Here is a 14755-nt window from a genome sequence, read left to right as displayed (position 1 = left end):
ACAATATCGAGGTTTGTTTTTTCACTAGTCAATATACTTATATCCTCAAATTTTATAATACTATATTTTTTCCAAGGTGATTGATTCAAAACTTTCACTGTTACACGAATCAACCAAAGCCATTTGAGGTTTATCCACTCTTAATGCCAAAGTACTTAGTAAAGTTTAATTATCTCAATTTATTTTAGTAGCTTCTGTCAAGGGTATACAGAGATATTTTTTTAAGAATTCATGCAAATAACTTAAACAACGCGACCTACTTACATTTGTAAAAAGTGTAGTAATGCCGGCTAAATAGAAACAAGAATTACCAATTTCACGTTATTCTTTAAAAAAACTGATTTATAAACAAAAATCACGCACAAAATTAATTAAACTTCACTTTCAAATTCACTTACACTAACACAGAGATGCACTTGTACATCTTTTCTTTCACAAAAAGAATAAAAATTGAAAAAGAATGAACATCAAACAATTTAATGGTTAGTTTTGAAATTGCAATAGCCCGCGCGGTGTCATGGCGTCGCTCGCGCCTGCGCACAAAGTGGCCGAATGCGTTAACAAGACAACGCAACTGTGATGCTGTAAGAGAGAAAGTTGAGACAGGGCCGTTGCAAGACCGCCAATGTATGATGCGCGTTGGCTTTTATTAATTATTGCGAGATGGGTGTAGGTGTGAAGTGGTTTGTTGCAAGAATCGTACAGAAGGAAAAACAAACAATTTTCATATTTATCTACGGAAACAACACATTATATAATCTCATTAAATCTGATTAACACAAATTACAGTCCAAATCCATTCATACACGTACCTAGACTTATTGCTTCCGTACGTAAATATACCATATATTTTATGTAACATTTACGAAGTAGAATTACCTAGTCTCCTCCTCACTCCTTATATCATACTTAAAATTCGACATTTGTAGCAAAATTGAAGTGTTACATATCTGCGGTCTTTTTATATCTTATTTAGTTTCAGTTTTATTGTCAGTCAGCGTAACTGACATTTTTCGAAGAAAATAAACAAGATGCCAATATCGCAAAAGTTACCAAAATACAAATGCGTTAGTTACACGTTTCTCAAATATTTCATTTATACAGTTCAACATTATGGATTTGTATTTTAATATTCAAGTATCAAGCTGCCTAAGTCACGGGTTGTTGATCAATCCCTTTAAAACAATGTCACACACGCCCCTGAATGGAGCTCTGTGTTTTCTTAGGTCCATTTCATTACATCATGACCGCAAAGGTCCGGCCGTCGTCATCTTAACCCACATTCGTGTTTAATTTACTCTATTTACACTGCACAATTTTACGCAAAAAAAATTAGTAGAATCTATAATACAAAACGTGACTATACGTCCCGCTTTGAGCAGGACAGTCCCGCTTTTAAGTTTCGTGTCCCGCTGTCCCCAAAATACCGCTATGATTAAATAGGACATAGGTGCGTGACAATAAATTTAAAAAAAAATGGCGCAATAGCGAATATTATATAAAGCCAGACTTCACAAAATTAGTTCTTTTTTCAGTTTTTGATCATTTACAGTTCTTTTTTATAGAAACATGTCATAACTATTATATAAACATGTGTTTTATTCTTAAAACCATAATAAATATACAGGCGTCCCGCTCTGAGGGAGAAAAATACTGGTCACGTTAATAATACACGTACCCCTTTACGTCATATTTCCTACAGTGATAGACAGAATGGATAAGGATTAACACTTTTTTTACTAAAAGCGTACAAGGACTTTAAAATCTTAGTCCATTCTATAAGTACCTAATGAGCAGGTGTGCTAAATTCACTTTCTGAATTCTATTTTCGAACATATTTCTTTACATACTACGGTAGACGACCTCGGTAGCCTAATGGTTTACATTGTGGGCGCGGGATGCAGAGGTCCTAGAAGGTAGCAGGAAGTGCCCAAGAAGAAGAAGGCGCATATTATTATAATTATCATATTACGAGGTTTTTTTAATTGCGTTTTAGAACAGAGTTTCTTTATTTCACCCATATGAAATATTATTGGTAATTTAGTCTTAAAATCCTAAAATACTAAGGGTCGTATTCCAGAACTCTACTCAATGCTCAAGTCAGGACTTCAGTATGATTTCAAGCACTGAAAATACGACCCTAATAGCAAGGACTTGAGTATGATTTCTAGTGCTTTAAATCATACTCAAGTCCTGACTTGAGCATTGAGTAGAGTTCTGGAATATGACCCTACGTGTACTCGTATATACCGTTCTCGCTAAATCAGCATTATAGTGCAATATATGTAGAGTGTAGAGCTCCTTGTGAAAGAGTTCGTCCAAGGAAATACTGCCACCTTATCTACTTCTGCCACCAAGCAGCAATGTGAGCATTGCTGCGTTCCGATTTTGGGACTTGTCACCTTATGTCTCACTGTGACAGACGCAGTGGCAGTGCCTCTCAGATCTTTACAATTTAAAGCTGTCTTTTATATATACAAAATAAGCACGCATTTGACCTCTATCTCACCTGATTGAAAGTGACGATGAGGGCGACGATGTGGCATGCACACATAAATAATACCTATTCACTCTCGCCTGTAAAAGGTCCAAGTTATAGCGTTTGGGGAATAAGTCTGCAGGTAGGGAATTCCACTCCTTAGCCGCTTTCGTGCGAATCCTGGGATATCCACAACATAGGGGTGGAACCCCAGCCCGTCTAATCCCCCGATGATGGAAAGGGGAAGGCGGAATTAAATTATGCAATTCATAAAGGCAAAGCTCTAAGTGGCAATTGAACAGCGTGAATATACCTATACATACTTATAAATATAAATAAATAATAATAACACTTTCTTTGTGCTATTGCTCCAAATTAATAATCTAAATGACCTCTGTACCATTTTCAGTAGTAGTACAGCTCCTTGTGAAAGAGTTCGTCCAGGGAAGTATACTGCCGCGTTACCTATTCCTGCCACCAATAATGCGTTCCGGTTTTGAAGGGTTCTGGTGGTGGTGAAATTACAGGCACATGGGTCTCAGGGTGACAGGCGCAATGTCAGTGCTTCTCAGATCTTTGCGATTTAAAGCTCTGAATGACACTACAGCTCTGAATGTCGCTTACCACCAGGCGCACGACTTGTTCGTCCCGTCACTTGGTATTACAAAATAAAAATTATACCGTAGTACGAAACCTGTAATTACTAAATTACATGCCTACTTATCACAATGAACACTTTTCTTACTACAATAATGAATAGAGCCGTCACGTAGGCTCCCGGGCAATGAATATTACCAGATTACTCAATAATTGCTATTACATCGTAAAGCTGACTGTCACTCACGTTCTTTGGTGTATTTGTAGCTTCGGCATTTAATGAAGCAAGAGCACAAAGAAAGTCAGTTTAATTCAAATCATTTGGCATTGATCTGACAGGAAAGTATTATTTACTTAAGAAAAAACAAATACTTGACTATTTAAGTATGTATAGGTATATTCAAGCTGTTCAATTGCCACTTAGAGCTTTGCCTTTATGAATTGCATCATATAATTCCGCCTTCCCCTTTCCGTCATCGGGGGATTAGACGGGCTGGGGTTCCACCCCTATGTTGTGGATATTCCCCGGATTCGCTCGAAGCGTTTCGCTTCCACATTTATATGGCGAGCGGCTAAAAAGTGGAATTCCCTACCTGCGGACTTATTTCCCAAACGCTATAACTTGGGCCCTTTAAAGACGAGAGTGAATACGTATTATTTAGGTGTGCATGCCACATATAAAAGTATATATACATATATACTTATATACATAAATATATATATATATACATATATATATATATATATACTTATTTACTTTAACAATTAAGATAATATGCAGTAATCGGTTTGTTCTTTTTAAACCGTTTCGTGACACTGATTTTCTGTCTGATGAAGTTTTTGGTAAATCGTTTTTTCTAATAATTACAACGCGTAAGATTTATCCTTTTGTGAAGCATATCACGTAAATAATAAACCAAATTCTGTTCCATTACCTTTAAAGTGATGACTGACTCCGACATTCATTTTTTTTTCTCATTCTTTTTCAGCCATTACTGTCCCACCGCAGGGCAAAGGCCTCCTTTCCTTTTTTCCACTCTTCGCGATTCAACGCCGCTACAGGCCAAAACCTCATATACACGTCCAACTCAATCGACGATTTCAATCGCTTCACATACAACTCTTGAGTAAAAAAGGGACGATCGGTGGAGAGAACCTCTAACGATTCGTCAAAGACCAAGTTTTAGCACCGTAAATAAGAACGGGAAGAATGCGCACGTCCATGAGCTTTCTTTTGAGGGATAGTGATAATTTTCCTTTCATCAGGTCTTTCATTGCCCAAAAACTTCTCCAGGCATTTTCCATGCATCGGGCAACCTCTTTTACTTGTCTTGCCTATTTGAGTGAGCCTGTTTGTCCAAGATGAGTGAAATCCTGGACATACTCAACCCGCATACTTCCCGCACTCAATCGGTGTTGCATGCTGTTAGTCATAATCTTGGTCTTTGACATATTCATCCTTAGACCGACGTAACCAACTTAACAACGCAAGGCTCGGGAGGCTTGCGTCGTTAAGTTGGTTGATCATTTCACCAAGCTCTTCCGCAGCAGAAGAGGAGAATAACCGATGTGGTCGGGGAAACGAAGATTAGTTAGTATTTTATCTCCGACCACAAAGTTCAGATTATTTTCTGAACTTAGACAAATACACGTGTCAATAGACGCCACTGTATATTACAAACTAGTTTATAAATTAACGCTTGCTAGTATGGTCAGATGGCGCTAATCCAAACAAAGCGGAAGGCAGTATCCATAAAAATCTGTGCAATAAGCGCCATCTAGTTGATTTGTTTGTTATCAGTAGAAATCAAAGTAGCTTTTATAAATAATTTGTAGTTCATATTTACAAATTACTTACAAAAATAGCTCCCTATTTGGTACTCGTTGCGACATCTGGTGTACCATTAAGAACTAAACACTCAACTACGCTGTCTTGTACCGCGATTGACAGCCTCTTGAATTATTGGGCCTTGTTTATACTGTATACCTATATACATGTGCTTTTATACCTATATGAGCACGTTTGGTGTATTGACACCCATCGAGTATATAACCTGAAATAGAGACGAAGTAAGGACCATCCATTCCTGGCAGCTCATCAGGAAAATGGGCCTTAAATCACGTTTAAATATCAACTCTCGTTTGCTCTGAAATCACAAAGTAGAAAACTGAAGTAGTACAGCGCCAGCAACTGACCTGTGTGTACGTCTCCGTATATTCCAAAAATATTCTGTATTTATTGTAATAAAGATAATATCTCTAACAATGGGGACGGTTCCATTCGGTAGTGTGTGAAAAACGACAAAATATCTAATTACAAACATTACCCGTCAATTGTTTCGGATTCGGAGCGCAGATGTCACCGTAATAATTTGGCAGAATAGTTTTCAAACAAATTAAATGACATTTCGTCTCTATGTCTGGTTATATAGTCGATCACTGATACCACAGCTGCTGGAGTAAGAATGACTGTGCAGTAAGCATACTATAGGTACATATGTAGTATATAATAATAATATACATAGATAGCACAACATAATAAAAAAACACAACTTTATTGGATTCAATAAATCTTTATTAACAACTTAGACAATGTTCACAACTGTTTATGGTCATCTTTATCTACATATACAGGTATTTATTCTGCAACAAAATTTCTGCAGTTCTGTTCTATGACGGTGCCCGTCTTAAAGATCAAGACCCGTAATAGAGTTGATCCAATCCACGTCAGGTCGGATGTATTCTGAGGAGAGATAATTTAATGTATTCTTGGGCACATGTGGTTCTAAACGATTATTAGGATAAGTTTTATCAACATTTGTCACTGTGTTGGTAATTTAAATAATAACAATAATTACTTTTATTTAAGACATTGACTGACGTAAAACGTGAGATTGTTGGAAAAATTCGTTGAATTTTAATCAATTAGTGATGTCCTAAGGCGTTTCCAATTCGATTTTTTATAACAATCGATTTAATTTATGAAGAATATTTAATAATAAAAAAAGAAGATATTTTCTGATTGGGATCGTGAAGTTACGTTTGACAATTTGTGTACTCAAAAATTAATAATTAATGTTAATGAGGATTCAAGTGATGATTCCCGTTCATATGGAGAAGAATCCGACGATTCATTACAGTAAACAATAAGAATTTATTATAATTATTTATAATTTATTTCATTTCATTATAATTTATTAGACAGGTAACATTTATCAACTTGAATAATTTTCGTTACATAATCTGTTGACTCGATAAATATCGGAGCTAGAGAGCACGTCACTTGACTAAAATTAAAAAATAAAAGAGTCCAGGAAGTATTGCATTTTTTATCTATGGATGCATGACAATAATTACGGAACTTCGGAGGCATACATATGTCAAAAGTGAAATAAATGGTTGAACGGAGTACAAGTACAAAAAGAAAACAAAAAGAAAAAAGGTACTTACTGCCAGAAATGTAGTTCCCTGCCGTCGGCGCAACCATGTACGCGATTTGGACGCCGTCACTCACGAGAGGAGTGCCAAGATCGAACTGTAACATTTGCTTATATTTATCGATGCGTTCGCTGTTTTCTGGTTCTCTTTAATAAAGTATATACTGCTATATATTTATTTTATTGATTATCATGATTTTTTTGTGAAAATACTGTACTAGTTTGGTGATGACGTTGGAAGTGACGGGACGAAGAACTCATGAGCCTGGTGGTAAGCGACATGTCTGTCCATAGGAGTTGCAGTGCCACTCAGAGCTTTAGATCACAAACATTCGAGGGTCACTGCCATTGCGCCCGTTACCCTGAGACACAAGTTGACAAGTCCCATAAGTGCCTGTAATTTTACCAGCACCCTTACCCTTCAAAACTGGAACGCAATAATAATGCTCACGGTACTGCTTGCCGGCAGAAATACAGGGGCAGTACTTCAAGAACTCTTTCATAAGAAGCTCTACTGCTACTTAAAAATAAATACAGATATGATCCAACAAACACAAAGAAAAACTTCTATCCGGCTGGATTTTTCGAAGGAAGAATATCGAATGAATTTTTCTATGTCCGTGTATGTTATTCGATCTTTGTATCAAGTGAAGTATTTTTCCAAAACGAGAACATCATGGTTGTAAAAACATCATTATATTCAACAAAATAAATATTGAAATTAATAAAGCGACATCTCTTGTCAGAAGTTGGTAGCTGTAAAGGTACCTGGGTAAAGAAAAACTTTCATAGGTTTCTCACAGGTTACGCTACAGCAAAAATCCGTTTCGACCCAAAAACAAAACGTCGGTGTTTTGCAAAAAGGGCTAAATTTAAACTTAATTTAAATCCGAATTGAATTTTAAAACAGGACATAAATATTTTAAGATAGTTGTTAAAACCGTGAAAAATTTTGCAAATTGGCGCTTTCGCCCTTTCTGAAAACACCGATGAAATATCGACAACAAGCACTTAAAGAAAATCGCAAAGTCTGCTGATTCGTTCGGTAGCCCAGTTGGGAGAGCGGTAGCTCCATGTGAGCATTATTGTGTTTCGATTTTGACGGGTAAGGGTGCTGGTGAAATTACAGGCACATTCAACTTGTCAACTGATGTCTCAGGGTGATGGAGACAGTGGCAATGCCCCTTAGTACTTTGTAATGTAAAGCTCCCATTTGGCACTGCAACTGTTATGGACAGGCGTATCGCTTATCACGTTCGTACCGTCACTAAGCATCATAAAAAAAGGTAACTACTTTAATTATAAGTGCTAATAAATCGAAATGTTTAAAACACCACCAAATATTTATCAGAGATTTTAAACCTTTGGTTTAAGTTTGGTTTAAGTTCGAACTTAACATTGTTTTAAGGCGTAACGATACTCACTCTACTAGCCGCGATATTGCCATGGGCTACAATACCCTCCTCCTCCTCCTCATAGACATTGACTTCGTTGCATTGCAGCTGTTCGCCAGGTACTGAAATTGACATGATCAAACTTGAACTTTGAAAGTAACGAAACCCCAACCAAGGACACTCTATACAACGGTAGAAACTTATTTACCTACTACTACTACATGTGCGTGAAGTAGTACGGCTTAGGGATGGGTATCGACATCGATTATTGACATTGATATTTTTTTGACAAAACAATAATTAAAAAATCGATTATTGACAAAACATAAATATTTTAATTGGTCGCATTACTTCATATACTTGTTGGTGCATTTTTTAGCTGTGTAAGTCAAATTTTATAACGTCACTTTCATCTCTTACGGTTTACAAACCCCGTTTCTTTGTTTACCTGGTTTCTAAAGTAAAAAAAACTAACTAGGTATAGAGAGAGCTATTAAGTCTAAGCTAATAGTACCAAGGTTTCTGGAATAACCTGGAAAACACAGGTGGCGGCTCTGGCAGTATGCATAGGAAACTCGTAACATAACCCTTATTTCCCGCCTTATTTCAAATTACACAAATTACAATAATATAATAGAAAAATATTATTAGATAAAATAGAAAAATTATAATAGAAAATCGACAAAATGAACATATGGATTTAAAAGCGGTTGTTTTTTTCCTAATTTTAACATTTTTATAAAATATTTTATATACTTTTATTTTTTTAGCAAAAATCAGTATGAAATCATCGATTATCCGATTAATTGAACCAGATGACATCGATTAAAAAACATCGATCATTCCGATTAATCGACACCCATCCCTAATACGGCTATCTACTACTTCCCTCGATTACTTATTCTCGCGTAAGAGCAAATTAATGTAATTTATATGTGATTAATACGATCATTACGTATAAGTACAAGTATTAATGATTTTATTTATTAAATACTAAAACAACAGTAAATTGTACCAGTTATAATATTTTCTTTCAAGAGTTTAAAACGATAAAAATCTCTAAGACTGGTTTCACAGCTGTGCGCACGGTTGGTACGGACTGTCCGCTTGCGGGCCATCCGCATGCGTAGAATCCGCAGTGCACTGAATCGAGTATTCACCGAAGACAGATGCCTATAATAAACGCACGGCTCGTACGGAGGTTAAGCAGAGCGTGTTCCATACGGAGCATTTCGCGTCACTGTAAAACTATGTTGTATCGCCACACATGCTACTTCGCTACGGTGCTCCACGCGGACGGTCCGGAGATAAATCCGCACTGCTCTGAAACCAGCCTAAATAATCAGTTTTGAAATCGTATTATATTGAAAATTCGAAATTTAAACGTATTTTGATGTTTAAATTTCGAATTGTCCTTAGTGAACGTCTCGCTTACAACCTTGTTGCCGTTCCACCAATTTGACCATCATTATAGGGGCGCGGTGAGGTATCTAAAGCTACGGGAGTTTCTCGTTATACTTACTTATTCTTCGACGAAACCTTTACATTAATCTCATGTATTTATAAATCACGTATCAAAAGAGGAGAGTAATAAATTTGAAGCCTATTAAGGATGTTAGAATGAAATCCAGTTTTCTCTGTTTTCGAAAACAGTAGTCGTAAAAAATTAAATGTACGGCGAATAATGGTAAGCGAATAAGTTACCTTATTAGGTAAGTAACAAACTTGCAATGTAAGAATGAACAATGAAGAAGTTGGTAAGACTATGTCTTATTAAAACGGAATGATGTAGTTATGCAACGATTGCAAAAAATACTATTTTGGAGTTCACTCTTTTGGGTTCTTTTTTGTTTATATTTTTGTTCAAGTTTTATGTTAAGGAACATTTGTCTCATTCATCATTTAAAAGGATTGTCTATAATGCTCGCCGGCCGCTCTTGACATTTCATTCTTCAAAGTTAATTGAAATAACCTTGTAGACGTTAATTTAACAATAGAATTCATTATATGTATTTAATCATAAGAAAGTAATTATTATTATTCGTAGGGTCATGATTTTCAAGTCTTGCAGTTTGTATAGTAAAATTACGAGTTTTTGAGTCCAATTTATTTCGAAACAACATAGTTTAACGCAAAAACAAGAAACCACTACCCCTGATATTTAGTATCTGGACTACATAATAATATCTACTAAATATCATTGTTTTTGATAGCTCACCATGTCAAAACACATTCAATAAGGTTGTGTTTCTAGTTTGACACTATTGGTTTCTGATTAAGCCGGATTCACATTTGTCTGAGGTGTCGTGACGTGACCATCACAACGGTATCTGTTTCATACATTTAATATGGTTGTGAAATATATGGTATATGAAAGCGATTTGAGCAGCAAGTATCTAGAAATACGCATCGAGTAGCTATACCCCTGAAACTTTGTTTTTGCAGCTGTCACAATGATACTTACAATAGCTACATAGTGGTATTTACATAATCTCGCAAATCTACACATTTCTAGGTTCTTTGTCATCAATTTGTAGAATTTTGGTTTAAATATACCATTGATTTGAAATATAATGTTCCCTTTTTGTAGTCAAGTAAAGAGAAACCCGAAAATTAGTACGTAGCCATAATGGTACGCCATTTCAACTTTTCGATGTCCTGGCCAGGAAAGTAGAAGTCTGTGCGTAAAAAAAGTTTTTGCAGGGAAATAAAGTTTGTTCATGTTTTTATATTAGAGTCGATCAGAGAATGAACCCAGAAACAAAAGTCTTGTTACGTGATTAGTTAATACTCACCATCCTCACCATCGTCATCCTCGCCCCAGATGCAGAGAATAGTAGACTCAGGAACTTCAGCGTCTCTGGACAAAGCCACTGGAGCGATGGTATCTGCAAACAAATGTAACGCTTAGCATATCCTTCATACAATATTGGTCATTTTTAATTTGTTAAAAGTGACCGCCGAAATACAAACTCAGTCTTGCCAACACCCCGTACTGAAATGTATCGAAGTAGCCTAGAATTACGCTAAAAACAATAGAAAAAGCCCACAATTTGTAAAACCCAAATTGCCACTAAATCAAAAATGCTATTACTCGGTTAATTAATATTTTGGAGATAACTCCCTTAAGTAATAAATTAATAATAATATAAATTTACTTCTCTCATGTACGTACCTACTTACTTGTAATCAAATTGTATGTATGTACTAAAAGCACCGACCTCAAAAGTCATTCGTCTCCTATTTTTTCACCCCTAGCGGTGTACCCTCGTAGCACGTAGTACCCTCTTTCCAACAAAAAAAGAATCATCAAAATCGGTTCACAAAGCCGGAGTTATCGCGTAACATACATACAAAAAAAACATACAGTCGAATTGAGGACCTTCTCCTTTTTTTTGAAGTCGGTTAAAATTATTATTTGTTTTACCATTACTGGGTGCATGTAGTATTTGAAATGTATACCTGTGTACCAATGCAAATGAATCAATAAAACATGTAGTAATTTCACCAGCACCCTTAACCCTTCAAGATAGGAACGCAGTAATGCTCACATACTGCTTGGCGGCAGAAATACGTGGCAACGTGGATGCACTTCCCTGGGCGAACTCTTTGACAAGGAGTTCTACACTATTAAAGGTAGAATACTGCGATGAACACCTTAATATGTTTGCAACCAAAATAATAATGTAACAAGCCTATGCCACGAGCGGAGTGTAGGCATGCGCCGAAAAGACGGGTGTTGCCCTAGTTGTTTTATTAAAAATCTTATGTCGTGACAGAACCTGATTGTCGTAGACAATCCTTGTAATGCTGACTATTGCTAAAACCTTCTAGCATAATTGGGCGATACAGACTGTTATTAGAAAGACACCGACAACCCTCCCAACTGTGTCGCGAGGCTCTGCAGATTATTATAATAAGCACAAGGTTAGCGACATATTTTGGCAGCCGCTACACAATCTTCGTAATAGTATTATTAATAATATTATATGAAACCTTAATTTTTTTTAACCGACTTTAAAAAAAGGAAGAAACTAACTAACGACTTTTCAATTCGACTGCATTTCTTTGTACTGATTTTGATGATTCTTTTTTTGTTAGAAAGAAGGTACCTCAGTATTGTTCAAATTTAATTTGAAGAAAATAGTCCATCTTTAACAATTTCAATAAAACTTGGCAAATAGATGTAATCCCCTATCTAGTTTGATATTGTCCGTGACTCTTGTTCACTTGTATTTAATGTTTTTGTTTGATATACTTTTTTAAATTTAAGTTGCTATTTTTACATTCAACTTAATTAACATTTACTTTGTGTATCAAGCTGTATTCACTCTTAGGTAGTTGTGCAATTTAAATAAAAATTCACCAGATTTAATGTTTAGTATATTACATTGTACTAACTGTAAGTGAACCAATAAACAAAAAAAAAACTTCCTTAATTAATTCGACATCGACTTCTGTACATCGTTTTTAGAATTTGTCCAAGCCAACAGGTGAAGAGATCTTTTTACAATGCCAAATTTTCAAAAGTTTTGCGGTTTATTCCCTTTCGGCCTAAAACTGGTTTAATATCAAGTGAATAAAAATACGCAGCCAAACTTTAGGTACTACCAAAAAACCTCCACCAATAGAAAAGTATTTGTTTTAATGGAACAACTGTTTTTCTTCAAGTTGGTTCCATAATTTCAGTGGATTTTATTAAGGCTTGAAGCAACGAAGGAAGTAATTATTAATTATTCATTTGTTTGTGAACGCACAGGTTAACACACATTAAATAAATATTAATATTGGATACGATCACATACGTTACTATGATCCCAAAGCATGGCCTACATTTATTTCTCTCGTAAGTTTGGGTGTAATTTGTGGTTGTCTATGTGTGTGTCCATGGCAACCGCGATACAAGTTTTCCCTAGTGCGCTATGAGTGTGTGCCACAGACCACATAGTGGTGTGTGCTTTAAAAAAATCAGATTGGAGTCACAACCATGTCACAACTTCAAAATAGCAGTTTGGATGGAATCGGCACAAATGCAATAATGTTCCGACGGTATCCCAAGTGGTATACAATTACTAAGTCAAAAGTGTAATAAACATCTGACTCATTACATCTTAAGGTCAATCACCGGCGGGGAAGCAGGAAAAACTGATTGCTAGATCAAATTGTTCAAGTATTTACAATTAATATTTATAGTGGACTTTTTCGATAATTGTATTCTAATTAGTTTAAAGTGCAAACTAATTAGAATGTGCTAATGTTTGCACGACGGGATGTTACTTTAGCCGATCCATTGACTTACAAATAAATGGACGACGGGTCTAATACAAAAACCACGAAAAAAATGTCCCAAGTCAACCTATTTAAAGGCAGTGACATGTAAAGGAATATGAAAAAGCTAAAACGTTGAATTTAAATTGTAATGTCATCGCAGTACTGTCTAATTTTGCTTGCTTCGCTGTCAGTCGAACAAACGAAGACTAAAGCGTGAATGACGTATACGATTTTAACGCCCTATAAGTTCGGACACTTTTTAGCGCGGACCCGACGTCCATTATTGTAAGTCAATGTTTATAGTGGACTTTTTCGATAATTGTATTCTAATTAGATTAAAGTACAAACTAATTAGAATGTGCTAATGTTTGCACGACGGGATGTTACTTTTGCCGATCATATAAAATCCTGAAAACAGGATAAAATAAAAATCTAACTTAAAAGTCGAATGATTTAAGAATAAAAATAATATCTAACTTAGGAAATGAAACTATTTTTCCGGATTTAAATCGCGTATATTTGTTTTTTCAAACAAACCGACGTTTCGGGCTCTTTACAGGTCACATGGTCACGGTTGACTGACCATGGTTGGATATCTTACTTTGTAAATAACTTTTATATAGACATATTTCTCCTTGAGTTCTTCAGAGAACCTAAATATAAGTACTAAAGCACTATTAGTTATTAAATTCACATTAATCCTACAATTTGCAAATTGCCCAACGGTAAAACGACACGCTGCGCCGTCAGTCGCACTCGGGCACTTGTCGACGTCGGATCAGTGTCTATCGCCTTAATAGTAACTTACCAGTACTCTCCACAAATCTGTTGACGCTAACAAGGCCAATGTTGTTGGCGCCAGTGTTAGCGTTGAAGTTGGGGTGGACGCGGAATGTGTTAGACTCCGTCACTAACTCGGGGTTGATCACGTTGACGGCGTTATAGCGGATCCAGACAAACCGAGCGCTGTGGATGGAAAAGTCGATTATTGACATTATGTTTTTCAAAAAGAGAGGTGCTACCCCAAAGGATGAAAACTGTAAACGTTCATTTCTCTGCCACGGATGGCATTAGAGTTAAGTCTTAAAGTTTGTAATTATTTAGTTAGTATGTACTTGTTTGTTGTTGAATGGAAGCCTGGTGATCTGTAATACAGATAACCTATCACGGGCACAAGTCTCTCACAAACCAGCATGCCCGACTATGTTTTCATCTATAAGTCCTTCTACCTCTAAGCCTGTTTTTGTGATGAGAAAGAACAAAACAATGTTTCATTTTAAAACAATACTGGACAGTAACAGCGTTTAGCGTAAAATTAAATGGTAGAAGATGATAGTACGGGGTACCCCGTTTGGTTATATGTATCTCAAAAAACCAACTACGGGCTTTACTTCTACTTCTACGCGAGTTCCAAGTGCTTTCTGTGTAATGGCCGCCTACTGTTTTCCACAAAGAAAGTATCAACAACGTACTGACAAAATTCAATGGTTTACATACATTGAACATTTTATATTGAATCAAAATAATAAAAAAAAAAAGAACCATCCAGTATATAACCAGAAATAGACGCGAAATAA

At 36.0% G+C, this 14755-nt stretch overlaps 2 protein-coding genes across 2 annotated transcripts in view; both read right to left on the bottom strand.

Annotated features, from left to right (window-relative positions):
• The window catches only part of LOC113240353 (cytochrome P450 3A27-like), a 50598-nt gene extending 50311 nt beyond the window's left edge, over positions 1 to 287 (bottom strand). The window contains exon 1 of the mRNA XM_026477634.1: positions 265 to 287. The gene's annotated coding sequence lies outside the window, so the exon portion shown is untranslated. The remainder of the gene's footprint in view (positions 1 to 264) is intronic.
• Positions 288 to 5633: 5346 nt separating this feature from the next.
• Positions 5634 to 14173, bottom strand: LOC113240352. Its single transcript, XM_026477633.1, has 5 exons — positions 13987 to 14173; positions 10703 to 10795; positions 7938 to 8029; positions 6527 to 6611; positions 5634 to 5819 (listed from the first exon to the last, which is right to left on the bottom strand). Exons 1-5 carry the CDS (start codon positions 14171 to 14173, stop codon positions 5764 to 5766), a joined length of 513 nt encoding a protein of 170 aa, XP_026333418.1. The 3' UTR covers positions 5634 to 5763.
• Positions 14174 to 14755: the final 582 nt, after the last annotated feature.

This window comes from Hyposmocoma kahamanoa, unplaced genomic scaffold, assembly GCF_003589595.1.
Source record: "Hyposmocoma kahamanoa isolate Upper Pololo Valley unplaced genomic scaffold, ASM358959v1 134, whole genome shotgun sequence".
Classification (NCBI taxonomy): domain Eukaryota; kingdom Metazoa; phylum Arthropoda; class Insecta; order Lepidoptera; family Cosmopterigidae; genus Hyposmocoma; species Hyposmocoma kahamanoa.
This window is presented reverse-complemented; position numbering and strand designations above follow the sequence as displayed.

Bases quoted from the DNA above. Each gene is read 5' to 3' on its own strand.
- LOC113240352 (XM_026477633.1), bottom strand. From the start codon at position 14,173: ATGTCAATAATCGACTTTTCCATCCACAGCGCTCGGTTTGTCTGGATC. The intron at 10,796-13,986 runs GTAAGTTACTAT...ATTTGTTTGCAG, and splicing joins CAGATTTGTGGAGAGTACTG to ATACCATCGCTCCAGTGGCT. The intron at 8,030-10,702 runs GTGAGTATTAAC...TGTCAATTTCAG, and splicing joins GGATGACGATGGTGAGGATG to TACCTGGCGAACAGCTGCAA.